At 52.0% G+C, this 15262-nt stretch overlaps 1 protein-coding gene across 11 annotated transcripts in view; it reads left to right on the plus strand.

The window, feature by feature from the left end:
• Positions 1–15262, plus strand: part of MSI2 (musashi RNA binding protein 2) — a 387830-nt gene that overhangs the window by 322374 nt on the left and 50194 nt on the right. For all 11 annotated transcript variants that reach the window (XR_007123358.1, XM_047707084.1, XM_047707079.1 and 8 more), the window contains exon 9: positions 9055–9169. Coding sequence is in view for 10 of the 11 variants with exons in the window: in XM_047707084.1 (XP_047563040.1) it covers positions 9055–9169 (115 nt within the window). In the remaining variant the exon portion in view is untranslated. The remainder of the gene's footprint in view (positions 1–9054; positions 9170–15262) is intronic.

Raw genomic sequence — 15262 nt, forward strand, 5'->3', positions numbered from 1 at the left:
TCTGGCAAAGCCCACCCTGGCCTGGGGTAAGCACCCAGCCCTGCGGCTGCATTTAGGCACCTGCTGAAGGCAGAGGTCTCTTTTCACTTTGAAATGCCCTTGTAGGTTCCCAGAATTAAAAAGAGCAGCTGCTGCTGCCACCATCAGCTTTTTCCCCAAATAGTGCAGCCCGCGAAGCTCCTTTTGCACACCTTGCTGATGAAAGCAGGAAGACGGGGGAACCTCCCCGGCCGGGGGTGGGGTGTGTGTGGCAGCGGTAGCGACGGTAGGAAGCATGCCAAGAGTCTACCGGGCTGGGGGCAGTGGCAGCCCCCTTCTTCCTCTCTGCTCCCCGGGCTTTGTGTCAGAAGCACAGATGCGAACCAGCTTTGTCACCTTCAGGGACGCTCCCCTAGACTCCCCGGCGAAGATTAAAGCGTGACCCAACCAACTTTATCCAGCACAAGCACTCACAGGATTAGCTGGTTCAATTTCTTAGCCCACTGCAGCCCTGGGGATGGTCGGCACAGCTGCTGCTCTGTTTTACAGATGAGAACACTGAGGCACAGAGAAGCCATGTGTCAGGTTCCCGCTCAGGGGGGACAAGCAGAGCAGAGAAGTAGGGCGAGGAGCTGGCGGAGAGGACATGCCCCTGCCCTGAGATCCAGGCAGAGTGGGAGGCCGTAGTCATGAGGGTGCGTGCCTTGGAGGGTGTTGGGGACCAGCCCCTCTGCACTCCTTGCCCAGATGCTGAGCCCCTCCAAGGGAGAGCCTTATCCTGTTGAATTCATCTCTGTGTCCATGCCCAGCTCCTGCCTGCTAACAAGGGGATGCTAATAGTGTTCGTTTATAACCTCCTTCACTTTGTCATTGCTCATTTTAATAGGGGAATTAGCAGATGAAATTAGTTCTGGAACTAGGACTGAGGATGGCCTTGTGGAAGGGGTAGCACGTGAACTGGATAGAGGGTAGTGGGGAAGGGCTGTGAGGGCCACACCTGCATGGCCAGTGGCCTAGAGGTGGGGACAGGGTGTTTGAAGCGGGAGACCTAGGACTGAATCGCAGCTTGTCATTCCCTGGCTGCGTGACCTCGGGCAGATCCGTTTCCTCTTCTGCTGTAACTCCAGGGCTAATTAGGCCAACTCCGAGGAAATGAGTTGATTGATGAGAATATGGAGAGCGGTGGGTATTCTCCGAGGACCTCCGTGGGCCAGGCACCGTGCGTCCTACATGTGTTGTGTGTGCGTCACTATGTACACAACTGTGTGTGAGATCATGTACGTGTACACCCACACGTACCCGTGAGGATGCCGTGGCCATGCCTGGCGTAGGAGGCGGCTCCATAGTTTGTTCCTTCCTCCCTACAGTAATCCTGCTGAGCGGGGAGATGGAACCCAGATCCCCTGTCCTATGGGACTTTCAGTGCTTCTCACAAAGGGGTCTGGGCCATTCGTAGCAAGCGAGCGTCCTTGGAAGGTGGATGTTTCTGCTGGCGGCCCTTGCCCGTCTTAAGCTGGCGTTTCCATTTGCTTTACCCAGTAGCTTCCAGAGACTCTGCAGGAGGCTGCGTGTCTGTGAAGACCGTTTTGCAGTAGGGCAAGACAAGTTACCCCGTATGAGTGGGTCCTCTGGTGCTTGGCCACAGGCTGGTCCCGTCTACAGGGACGGTGCCTGATGGAGATGTCGGGGAAGGGAGAGGCGAAGGGACGGAGCATAGAACTCCCTTCTGCTCACCTTCTAGGGCCCACAGTGTCCAGCTGAGAGGCCTCCCTGAGTCTGCAGAGGCTGGAGGCTGGTGCTGGCTGGGGGAGGTATGGCAGGGTGCTGAGGCCCCCTCTGCTGCTGGAGTCACAGGCCGGGTCGTCCCAGCACGAGCGGGACTTCTGGGTGTGACTGCTGCCCCTCCCATGACAGCGTCTCTGGCTTGGCCCTCCCCCAGCCACATACACCTGCTGGTCATGACTCCATCCTGCCTCGGGCCATGGACAAGCACAGCAACTGGACGCAGTGGGACCCTGGACTGGACGTCAGAACCCAGATGAGGCACCCTGAATCTCTGCAGGTTACCCAGAGGGAGATGCCTGGCGGGTCTGTCTCCAGCGTGAGCTCCTTGCTGAGGAGGACCGTGGTCCTGCCTTCCCTCCCTGCCTCTCCTCACTGGGCTCTTTCTGTGCTTGTCACCCGCACCTTGCTGTTCCATCTTCCTCCTTCTACGGCTCATTCAGCGGCTGGCTGGAGCAAGCCAGCTTCCTGGATGGGACGCCTGTGTTCAGAAGAGCCCTCGCTGGGTTCGTGCTCTGCTGCTGCCATCTTGGAACTCCTAGTAATGGCCGAATAAAGGGCCTCTCGTCTTCATTTTGTAGTGGTCTGCACGCTCTCTAGCATGTTCCACTGCCGTCATGCCCTTGAGGCTAACTCCTGGTATGGTGCACAGGGCAGGGCAGTGGAGACTCTGTTCTGCCCCCAAGTCGCCTACTTTGTGTTTGTCTTCCATGCTCTGTGGGTTCCTTGAGAGCAGGTCCCCTCTGAATCTGAGCAGGCCTCACAAAAGGTCCTGTCCCCATAGTGTCTCCAGAAAGGCTTACAACAAGGGGTCAAGAGAGAACAGCAGGCAGGAGGGAGACCGGCGTAGCCTTGGGGAAGCAGCTGGGTGTGGTTTCTGGGCTGCCGCTAAGTCTTCCTGTTTGACCAGAGAGAGCTGGGTAGCTGCAGGGCTCCAGGCAGGACTCCAGGTCTTTACACAGTAGTGGCGGCTCCCTGGGAAGTGTTTGGGGCCTATCAGCCAGAGGAGATGGACAGCTTGGGGCTTCAGAGGAGCAGTGTTGGCCTGGAATCTGCTGGAACTTGACTGGGGGGTTGGGGGAGCTGCAACTTGATTCAGAGGAGAAGCTGATCTTGAGGCAAGACTAGGTCAGGCCTCTGTCTTTCAGGAAGCTGTACAAAAGGATGGTGCCCACGTGGACACTCCCATTCACCCCCCACGCACGCCCCCGCCAAGCACCCACCTGCCCAAAAGACCTGCCCTTTGTTCCCCTCCCGTCCGCCAGCTTGTCAGTCCGGCTGGTCTCTCTGAACAGCAGTGAATTTTATTCTTTGAGGAGAGTCCGTCTCCCCCTGGAGGAGTAAATTGTGTCTCATATGACCAGTTTGAGGTGAGAAGTGAAGCTGCAAACACTGGCCTCCAGGCCACACAGAGTTGCCTTGTCCTGGGTGGTAAATCAAGGCCACGGGCACTAGGCTTGGGTTTCCCCAGACCGAGGCCAGACTGGTTTCCCTCCTGGCCCCGGGGCCATGTGCTGACTGGGGCTGTTATGTAGAAACCAGGGAAAAACAGAAACCTTTTTCACTTCCCAGACTTTGACCTGGTCCTCAAACTTCCAGTCTCTTCCAAAAGGTGCCTGGCAGGGAGCTTGCCTCGGCAAGGCCCACAGGCCAGTTGGGTGAGGGCGGCCACTCAGAGCAGCTGCAGGGAAGCTGTCCCCTCAGAAGGCCCTGAGCCTTCTCCAAAGGCCAATGCTGAGCCCTCCCCTGCCCCCACCCAAGGAGAGGATGGGGCGTGGGACGGGCTCCCCTGGCTTGGGTCATGGGGGTATCAGGCAGACCCGGCTTCAAACACAGCCTTAGCACACATGGCCTGGGCCTCCAGCAGCCAGTGTGGTGTCTGACATCCCTGGGCCTCAGCTTCCTGTCCTGGAAGATGGATTTCTACCTCTCAAGGACATCATGGGGTCCACTGATCCAAGGCTGTGGAAGGTATGTTAGATAAAAGCATCCCATCTGCGTGTAAAAAAATGTGTTTAGGAAACGTGTACCACTGTGTATGCACCTTGCTATCAGAAGGTTCAGGAAAACGTGTCCACAGATACAGATGTAGACATACAGAACTGTGATTTTTCCTATCCTTGCAACTCTCGCGCAAATGCAAAATCGTTTCTACATGAAGAGTTAGAGCTCTTTGCTGAATTGCTTTCGACCCTGATGGGCAGACGAGCTGCCTGCAGAGGGTCGGAAACCACACGCGCCAGCCCATCGCAGGCCTTGGAGTCATCGTCTGGAGGAACACGCTGCCGCCTGGACTGTCCTGTTGGGAAAGAGGGTTCGGTTGATCATTCTTCCTATGCTGTGTCTGTGCAGACAGCAAGGGAGCCGTCCCCTCTTCTGCAGGGCCAGGCTGCCAAGCAAAGCATCATGTTTGGAGATTAAAAATCCCACCTACCTTTGGAGGCGGGATACATCCTTGGAATTCGGCCCCTGGTGTGGGGTTGCTTCGTGGCTTTGCCAGCCGTGAAACTTGGAACAGAGAGCTCGTCTTCCTAACATGAGTGGTTGGTCAGTGCCTGGTCAGTCGATCTGAGACCTCTTACAAGCACAAATCCAAATGGAGATTCCTACAAAATCTCTTGGCCCACCAACCACATTGCCTTTTCCAGTCATCACTAGAAGCCATAGCCGTGGTGAGGAGCGGCTGTTGGGGGTGGGGGGGTAGTTCTGAGCTGTTGAGAAGATTCAAGGACCAAGACTTGAAGCTATCCCTTCTTCAGAATCTGCCACCACCCTGCGCTGCCCTAGAGAAAGCACTTCGGGTGTAGGTGGTGGGGAGCCTTTACCGTAAACAGGGTTCTGTGGGGGCAGAGGTGAAACAGCTGGAACAGGAGGACTGGCTACACAGGGGCCCACTGCTTCTGTCGACCATGGGAAGCCAGGCAAGCCTCTCCAGGGCTGCCCCAAAGGGAGCTCCCTGGCCACCTGGTGCCCCATGGTGGAAACAGACCTCAGTGCCTGCTAGCCTGAGAACCCGGCCAGCCAGATGCCGCGGGGAGGAGGAGGGCCTCCCACTGTCCTGTCGGCTCGCCGCTCTTCACCCATCTCATGTGGTCGCTGCTCTCCGAAGCCGGGCCCAGCGATCTTCGCCTCCAGCACCAAATCTAGGCTGACCCAGTGTAACCAGCAGAACATGATGGAAACGGCAGCCTGACTCTCAAGCCCGGAGAATAAGCCTTGCAGCCTGTGCCTTGGTCTTGTGGAATTCTCAGGCTGGGACAGTCCCTGTCGGGATTCAGCCAGCATGGTGTGAGAGGAAGGAGTGCCCCGGAGAAGCCAAGAGCAGGCGCTTCCAGGTGGATGGTCCCAGCTGACCAGCCTTGGCTGCCCACTCTGTGTGAGAAAAAGGCACTCGAACCTCCAGCTGAGTCCAGCCTTTGTCTGGCTCCAGCTCCAGCCCCGGGCACCATTGAACTACAACTATAGGAGCAACCGCAAGCAGGAGCCCCACTGGGCCCAGGCAGCTCCCAGAAGCACGAGAAGGAATGAGCCATTGTTGCTTGAGGCCACGACCTTTGGAAGTAGCCTGGTACACAGTGGGAGATACGTGGGACGTCGTGTGTGGCCACGTGCATTGAATGTGTGACTGGAGCTGGGCAGGCTTGGGCTGGTTCTCCTCCTTTGGGTTCTGACTCTAACTAGGGGTGTTCATGCTCCGTTCTCTAGCTTGCCTGGGGGCCTGGTGGGACGATAGTGGGGATGCGGGGGGTGACCCAAATGGGGTCTAACTCAAGAGGCTCCAGAGGCTGGCAAGCCCAGAAATGACAGGGGCCAGATTGACATGAGTACTTGCCTTCATGGTAGGGGAACAAGACGGTCAGAACCTGTTCTTTTCAACAGAATGAAAGCTCTCGAGGTGGAGGCTGGCCTTCTTACTATCTGCATCCCCTATGGCCTAGCACTTGCCAGGCACATGGAGTCCCTCAGCGTTGCTGGGTCAGGAAGCCTGGGTCTGCTTGACCCTAGTGAGCACGGGCATCAGTCCATGCTCTGTACAGGTTGTCGCAAGGAACCCGGGACGTAGACTTGATCCTTGCCCTGAGAGCTCACAGGCTGATGGAGAAGGTGGGGCTTCTGCCAGTCTGGTGGGGGTGGGGAGGGGGAAGTGGTTTTCATGCTCAGCAGGCCCCTGACCCCTTGCAAGGACTCAGGATAGGAGCAGAGAATGGCTCTTCTCTTCCCCCGTTTTGTATGTTTTCAGAGGAGCTGGGGGCTGGCTGGACAGGCCTCTTGGACCTGAGAGATCTTTTGGGAAGCCTTCAGTGCAGACCAGGCCAAGGCTCCCTGGTGCGGTGGCCACCTTTCCCTGTCACTCGAGTGCCCAGAACATGGGGATCCCCCCCACCCCAAGAGTGCACGTGCCACAGCCCCTGGCCTCGGGGAGCACTCACAGTTGACACAGCGGGCAGCTGACAGGACCCGCACAGTGGGTGCTGCCCAAAACAGCATGAGCGAAGACAGAACAGAATTAAATGGAGCTGCCAGCCCTGTTCAGTGAGAGGAAGAGTAGGTGGGTTTGTTTAAAATACTCCCATTACAGTCAGTTAACCTTTATGTTCCCTAAATGAAAACTGTATAAACCTGAAATTTGCGTTGATCAGGTTGCCTAGGAACAGGCGGCAGGTTTTCCTAAGACAATACAATAGATTGTCACCGATAGGGCCATTAGGAAGTGAGCTGGTTAGCAGTATTATTGTAGCCCCCGGTGCTGGCGTCAGGTACTGATCTGTCTGCTTCTGCAGAGCGCGCCCATCTGCCCCGGCCCTGGCAGGCTCTCGCCAATGAGCTTCCTCTGCCTGCTTCTGAGTCCCGGAGTGGTGTCTAGGAGCAAACTGTCCCCCCCCCCCCCCCGCCCGCCCCGGCTTATGAGAGAGATCTGAAAGATCTAATTCTGATTAATTTATTTCTTTCTCATCACCTTTCCCTACTACTGTTTGCAACAGTAATACTTAGAGCAGAAAACCTGGCAAATAAGTACCAGTAACAAAGTGCACCATGGAAATGAAAGAAAAGAGTTACTCTAAAGCGACTTCGGTATGTCTTTTCAGTATGTTTCCCCTGTTTGATATGCATATACACATGCTTATTTTCCACAGAGTCACAGTAGTTTACTTTTCTCCCCTTTACCTTTAGGGTGACCGACCACCCTCGTTTGCCCAGGACCGAGGGTTTCCCAGCATCATTGCATCTTATTTTCAACTTGCTTTTCTGAAGCTTCACAGCAGCTTCCAGTAAGCTTGGGTGAACCAAACCTGGCTAACTAACTCCCTATTCTTGGATGCTTAGGATATTTCCTTTAAAAAATAATAATAATAATAATCAATTGCTTCTCACCACAAGAGCCTTATCTGTATGTCCGTGCAGGATAAACTCCTGCAAATAGCATTATTAGGTCAAACGATGTATGTTTGGATGGCTTTGAACGTTTGTCAGGTCACCCTCCCAAAAAATGTATGTGAAGTCCCACCCCTCCCCTTTCCCCATACTCACAGAGATTCTGACATCAGGAATCCTGTCGTCGTGGCCAGTCTGATAGGTGGCAGTATGTCTCATTTGGGGATGTCATAGGTGACGTGTGATATGAAAGGTGTATGTCATTATTAGTCGTTTGTGAATTGCTTGTTCATGTCTCTCACCCATTTTCTTTCAGGGTGCTCATCTCTTCCTTTTTAACCTATAAAAACTTCATGCGAAGCTTATCAGACATAAATGTTGAGCCATATTTTCCATGTTTTTAAAGTATGTGTGGTTATTTAAAGAGCAAGAGTGAGTAATACTTGTTATCTGGTGTCTCTGAAGGAAGAGAAGTTAATATTTTAGGTAATTAAAGCTTCCCTCAAGCCTTAAGCACTAAGCCCCAGCATGGGGCTTGAACTCACAGCCCTGAGATCAAGACCTGAGCCGACATCAAAAGTCGGCTGCTTAGCTGAGTCACCCAGGCGCCCCTAACATTTTTTTTAATTGAAGTATTTGGGATGAGAAGATCTGAGAGGTATGTACATCTCCAAAATGGAGAGTCCCATGTAGGTCCCTTTCAAACAAAGTATGAGGTAACAATTGAACTTCTTCCTTTCTCAGACACCCTGGGAACAGTTGTAATCTTCTGTGTGGTAGTGAGACCTTCGGCAGCTGTTGGGCTACGTGGAGTTTTGGCTCCTATACCACATGGCCCCTTTTAAATATGGGGACCTCATTCTTGCCCTTCCTCCCTCACTATCTGACTGTCACGCTAACGCTTTTTGCCACCGTAAGCACCCTGCCCTGCCCCGCTGGGTCCCATTGCCATCAGCGATGGGGTGGGTTACCAGCTAACAGCGTGTGTTAGGTTTATCTGTAAACTAAAAGCAAGTAAGCACCGAGCAGGGGGGGTGAGACACGCTCCTGAGAACGACGTAGGCCCTTCTGAGAGCAACAGTTTCATTTCCTTCCTGGAGTTTGTATTATATACCATTAAGGCTGGGAAGTAAGTGACTTTTGGGTTGTGTGAGTGGAATGGGATTAAGAAATTCAGGAGGCAGGAGGGAATCAGGAAAGATTAGCAACCACTTGAAGATGTGGCTGCAGAATGAGAAGCCACTAATCCAGATGGACAGAAGTGGTGTGGAACGTTCCTTCTTCTCTCCGGAGCGTGCCAGGGCGGCTTTGAGGGAGCTGGGGGCGTCGGCGACCTAGCAATTTGAGAAAACTCCGGCTTCCAGGCCTGTCCCTGCTGGGCTGTGGCTTACAGCACAGGACACAAGCCTTCAGATGTTCAGTTTCGTCATCTGTGAAATGGAGCTAAAACTAACCGGCCTGTTTAATAAGAAACTTAATCAGGTGGCCCGATAGGAAGAGTCGGGGCCCACAGGCATTTGTAAACCTGTAAGGGGCCAAACGAGCAGGAGGGGGTATTACTACTGCTGTTGGTTTTCTTCACAGACCCACGCAGCGGCCCCATGTGCCTTCTCACCTCCTGGGCCTTCCGCTCACGCTCCAGGCTGAGCTCCCGACCCAAGCACGCGTGTCTCCAGCCCACGTCCTTGTCACCCATCAAAACCCAATTTCATCCTTGTTGGTTTTTCCAAAGCAGGATTTGCAACAAGTGGCGTGTTTTCTTAAATATTTGTTTTGCAGGCCATTTGCTTGGCTTGGCTGTTTTTACAGTGAATAAGGAGCGAGGCTAAAAATACCTTCGCGGGTAACCAGATCCGTTCTGCCTTTGACATTTACGTGGCATTCATTTGCATCTCATTTGTTCGCCTTTCTGTTGAACAGGTAGAATGTAAGAAAGCTCAGCCTAAAGAAGTCATGTTCCCACCGGGGACAAGAGGCCGGGCCCGGGGACTGCCTTACACCATGGATGCGTTCATGCTTGGCATGGGAATGCTAGGTGAGTCTTGGGCAGGGGTCCCTGGGGACACCTCAGAGCCACCATGTGCTGGGGGCTCCGGAGGCCTGGGTACCCAACTAGGTCACGTACCAGTTGGGCAAACTGCCTTTCTGCGTCTCAGATGATAAACCCCTTTGCGAGGTAGTTGTGACCATTACAGAGATAGGTCGATTGATAGATAATCGTCTTGTCCCATGCCTGGCACATGGGGGTACATGATATTATTTTCTCTCCTTTCCACTCCCTTCTTCAAAAGGAGAAAAAGGCGGCCCCCTGCCTCATGCCTCTCTACTGACAGGGTGTTCCCAAAGACCCAAGGACTCCTGGCTGGCTTCCCCATGTGGGCCGAAGCTACATTTTCTAAAACTTGGAAGAGGAGAAGTGATGAGGGTGGGCTATAATCCTGTCTATTTAAATGATTAACATTTTTCTCTTGGGATATCAGAATTTGCATTTAAATGGATGTTTTAAATGGCCTGTTTTACTCTTTATTTGCTAAAAAAAAAAAAAAAAGATGAAAGACAAAGTGTGTTTGTTCTGACGAAAAATGATCTCTCCTGGCTTTTAGAGAAATTAAGTTGCGTATTATGCCCCTTCCTTAAAGGTATCTCTGTCCGTCCTGCGTAGATAATTGAAAATCTTGCCACTGAAATGGCATGAAAAATGAAGAAAGCAGAGAAGAGGCGTAATGGTGTGGGTCGCAACAATGATTAGAAATTTCAAGGCAAGAGAGCGGCATTTTAGTGCGAGTTATTGTGTGTCGGGAAAATACTAATTAAACGGGATAAATGGTAGTTAATGGTAAAATTCCATTCAGGCCCATGATCTGTCTGGTTTTAATGGATTTTCATTCCTTTTGGCTACGAGTCCCCCTTCTATATTGTTTGATCAGCTCTTTATGTAAAGATTCACAGCTCTTTAAATCATTCCCGGCTCCATTTGAAATGTATGAAACTTTTCTTGGTGTTACACATTCATAGAAAGCATTGTATCTATTTTGTCTCAGCAAATAACAAGGGCCCGTAAAGTTAGTTGGAGGAACTTTGAGAGACAGAAAGAGATGCCAGGAGAATCCTAAAAGTGGCAGAAATATTACTTCCTCTTGAATTCATGTTTTCGGCTTAATTGAGTTTCATGGGAAATTCCTGTTTACTTCTTCCAGGATTGGCCAAATGATTCTAAGGCTGATCTGAAAGCAGAGACACATGAGAATAGATAAGAAAATGTTTTCAAAAGAAAAATGAGAAAAGACTAGTTGGACCAAATAGAACACGGCACAAAGCTACAGTAGTGAAACAGTGTGGTATATAGGATTGCCCCGTTGAGAGGAAAAGGGAGAGATCCGAAACTAAATGTAAGAGTGTAATCATTGTAAAGAAGTTACTTCTAAAAATCAGTGGGAGGGGGCGCCTGAGGGGCACAGTCAGTTAAGTGTCCAACTCTTAATTTCGGCTCAGGTCACCATCTCAGGGTCATGAGATCGAGCCCCACATCAGGCCCTGTACAGAGCTCAGAGCCTGCTATGAAGATTCTCTCTCCCTATTCCTCTGCCTGTTCATGCTCTCTCTAATAAAACTAAATAAATAGATAAAAATCATGGGCATTAGCTCCTGATTGTGAGATTGTCTACCTCTTGCTTAAAAAGTAATTTTTGTGTGGCCTTACCCTACATTGTATACCAAAAGAAGGTCCAAATACAGTAATAGTTTTAAATTTTAAAATCAAATCTTAAAGAGTTGCCTCCTACCGGTTTTTGGAGTCTTGAATTTTCAACAGTGAGTATAAAGGCCCTAGGACATAAAACAGGAAACTTTTTAGGATCAGATCTTCAGGAAGTGCCCTTGCCTCACTGAGTCTGACTTGCTGTCCTTGGCTGCTGGGAAGAATGACCTGTTTCCTTCAGGGGGAAGCAGAGGTGTGCAGCGAAGCCTTTCATGCCACTGACCAGAGAGCAAGGGTGCAGTGGTTCTGTTTGCCCCCGGCTGCAGTCAGGGGCTGGGGGCCCGCATCTCTCCAGACCCCCCAGCTCAGATCCCTGGCCAGAGGGCACCCAGTGGTTTCATAACGAGAGCCAAGGCAGGGAGGCTGTGTTGAATACAGGAGGTGCTCACCGGCAGTCGGCTTTGAGCTCCTGGTGCATGCCTCCACCCCAGCCCCGTGCTGGCGCTAGGAAACTGTGCTTGACAAGGTGGATGTGGTCCCTGCCCTCTGAAGCTTGTGGTCTAGTGAGCATGACAACAGTTAATGGCTAATTCTACAGGTAGTTAGTCGTGATAGAGTCAGGGGGTGCTTTAAGAGCACATCATGAAGCGTGGAAATTAGGCTGAGGAATCAGGAATACCTCCCTGAGGAGGTGACATGTTCACTGTGCTAAGAAGGATGAAGCAAGCTCAGGGTGATCCAGACAGGACTAGCCTTGGAAGGTGAGGCTCCTGAATGGGGAGCCCCAAAAGCCCAGTGGCCTGGCTGAAGGGTGTGTGTGAGGAGTGCTGGGCTCAGAGTCTCCAGGATGGGCTCTGACCCCAGCTGATAGTAGGCAAACCCACGTGGTCCATGTGCTTCTCCTTCGCTAGGGTGGGATGGCCTGACACATCCCCATAAGTCGCCTGGTTCACCCGTTCCGTGATCCGTATCCGTCCTGGAATCGCCACCATCACCCATCGCCTGTCCATGTCATCACCACAATCGTCATCAGCCACATCAGCCACAGTTTCATCAAAGCAGAGTTTGATGAACTTGGCCCAGGCAGAAAAACATTTGTTAAAAGTTCATGAATGAAATAGTTCTCATGCTATAAATGTTTGTTGTCGGAAGGGCAGAAAAGCGTCTAACACTTGGACAGGTGTTTAGAAGTGAGACTATACACCATTAAATCTGCTCCATCCATGCCCTCAACAGGTGTTTCCTGAGCACCTACTGAGGGCCGGGCACTGTCCTTGGTGCTGAGGCTGCAGCAGACTGTGAGGTCCCTGATCTCAGGGAGCCCACGTTCTACCGAGATGGCAGATATGCTGCTCTGTAAAGGCCTTGGAAACTGTGAAACTTGCTTTTAACTATCCCTTAAGATTTTCTCCACACTGACAAGCGGAGAGGGACCCAGTCATGTTTGTTTGTTGTCTCTTGGTATGGCTGCATCTGTCCTTGGGAGGAAACCTATAGCGGTTTTGGTTTTAGCTTCTACAGCCTTTGAGAGAGTCATAGAATAATCAGCCCAATGGGAATTCCTTGAAAAGAATGTGGGAGAGAAGAGGAGGGGTCCTCCTCAGACCAGTTCTCCCTGCCTTCGAGCTGGACAGAATGAAAATCAACGAAGACCCTTGGAAAGATCTTTCGGCAGTCCTTCCGACTTGGTTCTGCTGTCTCATGGTGGCCAAGAGGTGCCCATGGCGACCCAGCCCAGTGCCCTAGACTCTCCGGTTTTTCTTCATGGAAGTGGACTTAATAAAAGCAAACGTGATTATTGTTGGTACATTTTATTCCCTTTGGCCTACTCTGCCTTCAGCCACATAAGCCTACTGCCTCTAACTGTCTTGACCTCACTGGGCACACACTACTGAACGTGGTTGATAACTGCTGGGAGAGGAGTACCTCATTGCTGGGGCTTTGAAGGATAGCTTCACCCTCAAGGCCCAGATATGGTGGGACTATGTAGACTCAGCTGAAGAAAGCTTGAGGCCTCCTTGACAGTGCTCCTACTGAGAAGTCCCCGTGAAGTCTTGACACAGTGTTCCCCGACACTAAGCCCCTCGGAAATGAAAGCAATTTTTTTTTTTTTTTAAACCAGCATCTAGAAAAGATGAGCTATCATCTGCTGGCATGCACTAACAGGTCAAAAGGAAACTGGCTGGAACGTAGAGCTGCGTGTCTAGATTTATTCATAATTTCCAATGGGATTTGTCTTTCCCCAGAATGTCTGTTGAGGTTATTCCCAAGGAGGTCTCCATTTGTTCAGCTGTTTCCTGGTGGACAGAGGAAGCTCGAAATTCAGTTCTTCGGTTTCCTTCTAGAATAACACAGTGCCCCCAGAACTTTCTGTGGTTGGTGGAGGGGGCCTCTGTCTGCACTGCCCAAGATGGTAGCCACTAGCCAATGTGGCTACTGAGCATTTAAGATATGGTTCGTACCACTGAAGAGCTGGAGTTTTTCATCATAGTTCAGACTTAAATTTAAACTGGGCAGCGTAGGCCTCAAGATGCATTTATGCATCGGGATGGCTTTTGGGGTCTGAGCGTCTGGGTAGACTTTGGCCTTTGCATGTCGGCCTGGGAAGGGCTCTGGGCACCAGGTGTTGCATCTGGATTCATCCCGCGTGGAACCAAGCAGGGCGCCCCAGGCAGTGCTCTGCGTGCCACGTGGCGTGTATGTCACACTCCAGCCGGCCCCTGGATAAACAGCCCTCATCTCCTGTCCTTTCAAGTCGGGGGCCTGGTGGGAGCAGTTTTCCATGACTAAGTAGCTGAGTCACCGAGCCCGGGCGAGGATGAGTCATGTGCCCATCTAGAATGCAAACATCTTCCAGCGTTAGAGCCAACAACATCTTCTAGAGTTGGAGAAAGATCGAGAACCACAATTCCGAGAACGCAGCTAGCCTCCCCAAAAAGGGGCCCTGAAATGATCTGCCTGGCAAATTCGAATCGTTGTTAATTTCTCAGTTTTTCTTTTTTTTCCCCCCTAGTGGAAAGCCTGTGTGCAAGAAAGGTGGCCATCCAGGAGCAAGCTTAGTTTTTCCTTCAGTGACAAGAGATAATTACTGTGAGATTGATCAGGCGCCCAGAGTACTGGAGCCCATAAATTGGGCAGTGGCCGGTGTGGGAGGGGCCCAGCTGCTAATGGAAGCAGTGGCTGGGTCATCCTGCTGTAATAGGGCTTGATGGAGCCTCCACGTAGGTCTGCCGTAATGTGCTATTGACATGCGGCGGCCAATTTCCCCATGTGGCTGGGGCTGGGAGCCGTTGGAGCAGAGCTGGGCTGCACAGCAGTAAATGAAGAGGAAAATTGAAATAATGTTGTATTATAAATTTATGATTTCATCTGCCTGACCCGGAGGATGTGCGTGATGGGGGCTGGAGATCAGATCCCCCGCTCTGGCAGAAGCCAAATTCTCGTCTGGGTTGTGCTGAAACCATATTGACATGTCTAGGAAGATTGGGGTGAGGCCCCCAAATCGGGGTGAACTCGACCCTGCTTGCCTCCCTTCTTGTCGAAGACTGTCACATGTGCCAGGAAGTAGGCAGCTAGGAAATGGTCCTGGGGGCCCCAATCGTCAGGGAGGCTGGGCGTCCTACCCCACTCCGCCCCACCTGCCTACCTGCCCAGAGATAGGCTTGAAGGTGACACGTGGGCCTACACATCTGCTGTCAGATTAAAACATTTCAGACCCCTAGTGCTGAAGTTACAAGCAAAGGAGTCATTTTTCACCAGGAAAGGCCCTAGGCAGTGGTGATTTGGCTGTTTGCATATAATCCGTTTATCGATATTGTTGAAATAATGGTTTAAGAAATCTAGTCATGAAAGATCTGATTTGAGAGCAGGTGATTAATTCAGAGGAGAACTGAGCTGGCCAGCCATGAAATAAATACCAGGGAAGAAGCCAGTGTGCGTGTGTCCCTGTAAGGCCTCTTGAGCTCCCGCTTCCTCTCCATCCCTCTGTCCCTTTGTTCCCCGACCGGGGGCCAGAGCCGAGCGTCACACTTGGATAGCCTGCTCCTCGTTGGTTAGGGCAAAGCCGTGTAGTCATCCCACTTGTCTGGGTGACCCTCTGCCACGGAGACACCAGGCCCCGCGAGATGGGTGCCCCGAGAGGGAGTAGATGCAGGGCCCTTTTGAGGTAGAAACGGGTCAGTCGGCCAGTGAGTCGTGACTGCACGTTCGGAAAGGCTCTGGCTAAAAGGGAAGGGAAGGGAAGGGAAGCACGAGGGGGCCCCAGTCGAGAATGCTGCAAGGGACCCGTAGAGCTTTGTACAGATGGCAAGACTCAAGGTGTCAGAGGACCTTGGGCCAGAGGCAAGCCTGGACCCCAAGTCTCCTGATGCCCACAAGAGCAATTCTTCTGGGTCCAATGACAGACCCACTGGTCAAGTGGAGGCCAAGACA

This window comes from Lutra lutra, chromosome 16 (genome assembly GCF_902655055.1).
Source record: "Lutra lutra chromosome 16, mLutLut1.2, whole genome shotgun sequence".
Classification (NCBI taxonomy): domain Eukaryota; kingdom Metazoa; phylum Chordata; class Mammalia; order Carnivora; family Mustelidae; genus Lutra; species Lutra lutra.